Below are 7180 nucleotides of genomic sequence, written 5' to 3' on the forward strand. Positions count from 1 at the left end.
TGGCATCTGATTCGTGGTTCTAGAGGTTATTTTGATGTTTCGATCGCGCGAGCAAGTTCGTGTTATGTTTTTCGACTTGTGTGGATGTTTGGTATAGAGCCCCAAGGGATCGGATGAGTTTCGTATGCGTTTTGCAGTGTTGGAAGAAGGTTCAGCTGTGTTGGTGTCTCTGTTCTCGCATTTGCGAGGCTTCCATTGCATTTGCGATGTCCGCATTTGCGAGATTATTCTCGCGTTTGCGACGATGGGCTGGGATAAGGGAGTTCGCAATTGTGAACTATTTCATCACATTTTCGATTAGGCAACTTCGCATTTGTGACACAAACTGTCGCTTTTGAGAAAACTCTGAGCTCGCATTTGCGAGTCTTATGTCGCATTTGCGACCTTAGCAGAGCTGGTCAGCCTTCGCCTTTGCGACGCTTTTGTCGCATTTGCGAGAATCAAAATTGCGATCTGGATGTTGCAAATGCGACATCTGAGGCTGGTATTAAGACTTCCATTTCGGGGTTTAGCTTCATTTTATCATATTTTGAATCCTAGGTCCGAGAGTGGGCGATTGTGAGATAGGATTTTCATATCAAATCATTGAGTAAGTGCCTTTAATCAATTTTCAATTATATTTTGTGATTATACCTTAGATTTAACATCAAATTCTTGAGAATCTAAAGGAAAATTTGGAGAAAATTGTAAAATCTTTCAAAAATGAAAAATGATGATTTGAAAGACGAATTGGTATCGCAACTTGATAATTTTGGTATGGTTGAACTCATATCGGAATGGGTGTTCGGTCTTTGTAAATTTTATCGGGTTCCGAGGTGCAGGTCCGGGAAGTTGACCTTTGTTGACTTTTTATAAATTGTATAAAGATCATAGCTTTGTTAATTGAAATTGTTTTCTCTTGCATTTTTTGATGTATTTAAGTCATCTTTGGCTAGATTGAGCGCGGTGGTGAATTGATAAAGGAAAAGCTAAATTGAGTATTGAGTTGGCCGAATTGAAGTAAGTGTCTTGTCTAGCTTTGTGTGGGGGAACCTACCCCTTAGGAATTGAGTCGATTGTGCTATCTTATTATGTGAAAGCCATGTACGCAAGGTGACGAGTGGGTACACAGTCTATATATGGCATTGACCTGTTTAGATTGTTTAGTCTCTTCCCATTCCTTTGATTAAATTGTCATAACATGTGGTATCTCGTTGTTAGGCTACTCTTACATGCTTTATATGATGTTGTTAGCACTTATTTACCTCTTGCTCGTTATTTGGCCGTTATATGCCTTGGTTGAAGTTATTGTCTTCCTTTTTATCTTGTTACCTCTTAATTGTTGAGTTCCTCTATCAATCTGTGCATATCTGCTACACGTCCAAATTGTTATAATTGCGTGCTTAATTACCACGTGCCTTACGTCTCTTGTCATTTTTGTAAAGGTTGTTGTATTCCTTTGATTTTTACGTGGTTCCTTTGTTGCCGTGAATTGAGTTATTGAATTGTTGTTGTTGATTTAAATTATTGTACGGGGCAACAGGTGAAATATGGGAGGTGGTGAAATAAGGGAGGATATTTATATTGTGACATTGTGATTGTACGGTGGGATGGGGTTGCACGCCGCAACAGGTGAAATAAGGGTGAATTGTTATGGTGAAAGAAGGGTGAATTATGATACTGATATTATATGGTGGGATCGGGTTGCGCGCTGCAATATATTATATGTATTGTTATGATATTGATGTTGTACGGTGGAATCGGGTTGCACGCCGCAACAGGTGAAATAAGGGTGAATTGATATGGTGGAATAAGGGTGAAGTATGATATTGATATTATATGGTGAGATCGGGTTGCACGCCGCAACATATTTGTGTACTTTGTATCCCCTGTTTTATTGTATTGGCTTTAGTTCCTTCGTACGAGATTCTGAAGATTTAGTTATTGTCATTAACTTGCTGCCTTGTCGTCATTTCCTGAACTCTTTTTCCTAGTACTTCTATTTTGGTAAATTGATTTTCAAGGTGAATATTCTACGTTGAGTCATTACCGCCTGCCCTGCTGAGTTGTTAGTAATATGGTGATTTAAAATAAAAGAATTAATATCATGATACCCTGCGTGACTTCTAGGTTAAAATTCGTTGTATATTTCGGTATTTACTATTTCTAATAGTTGTTATATTTTATTTCAATTAATTTCTCAACTTAATCCCCTTAACCTGTCTGAGGTTTTTATCTTACTTCAAAAGGAATTGTTATTATAATTTAATTTAGTAAATTCTATATTAAATTCAATAGTTTGATCAATGTTGTAACTTTATTTGAGAAATGTTATTTTTCTTCACTCAAATGATTTCTAAAATAAAATCATCTTTCTCATGGATTTCCTACCTGGTCTAGAAACTGAAATTTTACCTTGTGATGAATAAATAAAATCTCTGGAACATCTTAATTAGCATTTGACACGGATATTATGTACCGAGTAGCATGTGGTTTTTGCCATGCAAAGTGAGATGGAAAGTTGTCAGCACAAGGTGCCATGTGTGTTAAAGGGTTGGAAGTTGGGATTTATGATATGAGATTACGAGCATTGGAATTGTTGGAATTGTGTATTAGAAACGATTTGATTGGTTGTGTTGACATCGTTTTCCCTACATCAGCACATTTATACTTCATTCGTACCCCATTATGTTGTTGTTTAATTACTTGGTTATTTTTCGTTGCCATTCGTGTTCCTCTTATCGTTATTATTGATTGTAATTTGATTTCTTTCTGCTATTGGCATTACTCTGATATTCCTTCCTTGTTAGATTTATGTCATATCCTGCACAGGTTTATATTTTCGGTAGGTGTCTTGACGTGGCCTCGTCACTACTCTACCGAGGTTAGGCTTGATACTTACTGGGTACCACCGTGGTGTACTCATGCTACGCTTCTGCACATTGTTTTGTGCAGAACCAGGTACCTTGGATCGGGTTGGTTTTGAAAATTATGCTTAGTGTGGCTGAAGACTTCAAGGTACACCTGTTGGGCGTTCGCAGGCTCCGAAGTCACCTTCTATTGTATTTATTTCCATTGTTTATTTTTATTCCGGAACAATGATTTTTTCATTATGTATAATTAATCCTAGAAAGGCATATGACTTGTACTACCGGTTTTGGGATTGTAAATTTGTATAAAGATTTCTATTTCGAAAATTGTTCGATGTTAGTTAAATATTGTTGTTATTTCAGTCAATGTTAGGCTTACCTAGTTTTAGAGACTAGGTGTCATCACGACTCCTTCGGAGGGATTTTGGGTCATGACACTCTAATACAGAGGTCAACGACCTTACCTTTCCTTCATGAATCAAGTGCCCTCACCACAATAGAGAGTCGTTCCACACACAATAGAAATTAAAAACAATTAGGAACTCAAGATAGAAAGAGTTCACTCACTCTCAGAAACAACATTTATATGCCACAAACGATGAACCATAGGCTTTCCCATAGCGTACTACTTAACTAATCGAGCCCATTCAGTCAAGGATCAAGTAGGACTTTAATAGATTGTAATGTAGGCTGCAGGATGGGTAGGATACATTTAGATATAAAAGTGACTATACCTCCCTAAATACTTTAATACAAATAATTTAATATTTAAAACCCCACACTTGTGTCAAACCATACTCCCCCTTCACATTAATATACATTAACTCCCAACTTATAAGCACAATTACATCAATATTTACCACTATCGTCGAATATTTTGCACAATCATACAACATTTGTTTCCTCTTTCAATTCAAGTGGCTCTTACTTTTTCAATACAGTGTACCTTTCTCCTTATTTCATTAGTTTAACTCAAAAGCCAAACCAACCACCCCACACTTCAACTTTTACAAAGTTCATAACAAATTCAAGTGCTCACGAGAGGTATAAGGTTCAAATAGATGGTCAATTCAACCAAATGGGTACGGCTTGTAATGTGGTGTCCAAATAAACAGGATTACAGGCTCAACAGGGTTAACTACGATACATAATAATTGGGTGAGTAAAAGCATATAACTGGCTAAACAAAGAAACGTCTAAATCAGTTTCAAGACTGAACAAAACTACTATTTCGCTTTGCAAACACACGGGGCAAGTTCTAGACATCAAATGCAAGCACAGAATACACAAAACCTCGTACTCACATGGCACCTAACTCACTCAAGATTGGACTATCAATACACTCTAGTAAGAGCAATTAAGCAAAGTTAAAATTATACAATTTAAAGTGTTTATGCAAGATTCAAAGACTGAGCCTAAGCATCACAACTAAAGCACTCACTATTCTCAAGTTATAATAGAGTCAAGATATATTGCTTTCAATTCAAAACACAGCACACAATTTGCTACTATTCTACAAAACAAAAACTAACTACTCCTGGTTCAAATAAAACCTTGGAAAAGAACCGCAACACAAAGAAAAACCAAGGGGAATTATTACACTAACTACAAAAGAAAATCATTTTGTCTTTTCCTTTTAACTTTAATCCCTCAAGAAACCCGTCGAATGATATCCATCGTCGGGAAAAGTCAAAAATTCAATTTTTTTTATGATTTTTTCTCATTTTTCTATCTCTAACTACTAAAACAACAATAATAAATTACTAACACAGATACATACAACATATAATTTTTCCGGCCCGACACTTTTAGTTGTAGCATGTCCCCATGACACACAATTAAAAAGCATAAGGTGAAGAAAACTTCCCTGAATTTTCAGTCGGGGTCTGAGTCAAAGTTGGGCTCCATTCCACATGCCCGAATCAATGTGCACATCTAATGCGGACAACTTCTTCTCAGCCTTCTTGGGGTACACCCCACGCTTATCTTTTCCACTCGTTGCGGACTTTTCTTTAGAGCTCTTCAGTATTCACTCAACACTTGTAGCTGGCTACTTCTTCTTCACCCCCGTTTCTACATTCATCTCGAAAGTCACCATTTCCTCACCCACTCTAAGCATGAGTTTTCTATCATGTATATCTAAAATTGCTCTGCCCGTTGCTAAGAATGGTCTTCCTAAGATTAGGGGTATCTCTATGTTCTCCTCCATATTCACCACTATAAAATCTACTGAAAATACGAACTTATCTACCCGAACTAAGATATATTCCACTATCCCCTCGGGTATTATAGTTTTTTGGTCTTCTAGTTGCAAAGATATTGGTGCAGACCTTATCTCTCCATGCTCATTCTCTAGTTTCCTATAAATAGACAAAGGCATTAAATTAATTGAGGCACCAGAATCATACAAAGACTTATCAAAATTAAGAGTACCTAACGAGAAAGATATAGTAAAACTCCCTGGATCTCCACACTTTTGTAGGAGTTTGTTTTGCAAGATTGCGCTACAATGCTCTGTGAGCTTGACTACTGATGTTTCTTCTATCCTTCTTTTCTTTGTTAGTATTTCCTTCAAGAACTTTGCATAAGCTGGCATTTGAGAGAGCACCTCTTTGAATGGCAAATTTAAATTAACTTATTTCAGCATATCCAGAAATCTCTCAAATTGCTTGTCCATCTTCTCTCCATAAAGCGCTTGGGGAAAAGGTAAAGCAGGCATGTGGTTGCTCTCTTAAGATTCATCCCTTCTTGAATTCTCTTCCTTCTTCTTTTTCTCAGTTCCCTTCTTACCTTTCTTCTTCTTGTCAACTTCATTTTTCAGCTGCTCCCCACTTTCTTTTTTAGGTACCACCTCTTTTTGGATAGGGGTGGGCTTTTTCACTACTTGTCCACTTCTTAGAGTTATTGCATTTACCGTCTCCTTGGAGTTTCTTTTAGTATCAGCTGGCAAAGTACCTGGGATCCTTTCAGACAATATGGTGGAAATTTGTCCCATTTGTTTCTCCAACTTTCACAGCCTTGTGCCAAGGTCTTTGATAGCTGCATCATGAGCATCTAACCTCTCATTTGTCTTGACAATAAAGGACTTCATCATATCTTCTAGCCCAGGCTGATTGGATTGTTGAGGTTGAAACTGCTGCCTTTGCTGATTTTGGAAGCCTGGAGCTCATTTCCCTGGATTCTGGAGTTGTTTTGTTTCCATGCATTTGAAGTACCCCCAAGTGAACTCCATGAAAAATCGGGGTGCTTCTGACCCATTGCATTAAAGTTAGAATTTCCCACAGCATTTACTTCCTCAGTTGAGGCCTGACACTCATGAGTAGGGTGTCCTCTTCCACATATATCACACGCTGTGTGATTCTCACTTTGTATGGAAGCTAAGGTCAGCTTCCTTATCTCTTTCGCCATGGCATCAAGTTGTACCTGCACAGATGTGTTAGCATCAACCCAGTGAACACCATTCGCCCTTCTTCTTTCAGCACTTTCAGAGGGCCACTGATTTGCATCATCAGACAATTCATCGAGAATAGTGACTATCTCCTCTGGTGTCTTTTTCATCAAAAGCCTCCAGCTGCATTACTCAATGTTCTACGTGAGACCGGTGTCAACCCAACCCAAAAATCCTGGAGTTGCATCCAGAGTTCAATTCCACTATGTTGACACTTTCGAACTAATTCCTTGAACCGCTCACATGCTTCAAACACAGTTTCAGTCTCTTTCTGGCATAAGTTATGGATTTCTCTTCTAAACTTGCCCGTCTTAGCTGAGGAGAAAACTTTTTCAAGAAATTTTCTGGTCATCTCCTCCCATGTTCTAATTAATCCTTGGCGGCAAATTTCTAAGCCATTTATTTGCATTATCTTTGAGAGTGAAGGGGAATGCCCTTAAGCACATTGCATCTTGTGACACACCATTATATTGAAAGGTGTTCATAATCTCCTCGAAGTCCATTAGATGTGTATTTGGATCTTTGTTTAGCTTCCCTCTGAAGACACAACAATTCCTAAGAGTTTGGAGCAACCCTTGCTTCAATTCGAAATTGTTTGCAGCCACTGGAGGTGGTCTAATACTTGATAAACCTTGGTTGTAGACCGGTCTAGCATAATCACCAAGTGGTATTCTAGCCCCCAAAGGTTGATTCTAAACAATTCTCCTAGCCCTGTCATCCTCATAGACAAGTTGTGCATTCCAAAGACCTGTTTCCTCGGCATCCCTTGCAGCTTTTTCTCTTTGTTGGGATGCCTCTCTTGCAGCCAAATCAACATTATCATCATCTCCCGCCATAATTTCTTTGGTTCAGGATTGCCCAACCTTTTCTATATTCTCACAGA

General features: G+C 38.1%; 1 protein-coding gene and 1 non-coding gene across 2 annotated transcripts; one reads left to right on the forward strand and one right to left on the reverse strand.

Moving 5' to 3' along the window:
• Nucleotides 1-4899: 4899 nt before the first annotated feature.
• Nucleotides 4900-5445, reverse strand: LOC138899828 (uncharacterized). Its single transcript, XM_070186525.1, has one exon. The coding sequence runs from the start codon at nucleotides 5443-5445 to the stop codon at nucleotides 4900-4902; it is 546 nt and encodes a 181-aa protein (XP_070042626.1).
• Nucleotides 5446-6494: 1049 nt separating this feature from the next.
• LOC117279994 (small nucleolar RNA R71) lies at nucleotides 6495-6601 on the forward strand. Its single transcript, XR_004510443.1, has one exon. It is a non-coding gene; the product is annotated as a small nucleolar RNA R71 (small nucleolar RNA).
• The last annotated feature ends 579 nt before the right edge of the window (nucleotides 6602-7180 follow it).

This window comes from Nicotiana tomentosiformis, chromosome 10, assembly GCF_000390325.3.
Source record: "Nicotiana tomentosiformis chromosome 10, ASM39032v3, whole genome shotgun sequence".
NCBI lineage: Eukaryota > Viridiplantae > Streptophyta > Magnoliopsida > Solanales > Solanaceae > Nicotiana > Nicotiana tomentosiformis.

Bases quoted from the DNA above. Each gene is read 5' to 3' on its own strand.
- LOC138899828 (XM_070186525.1), bottom strand. From the start codon at position 5,445: ATGCCAGCTTATGCAAAGTTCTTGAAGGAAATACTAACAAAGAAAAGA.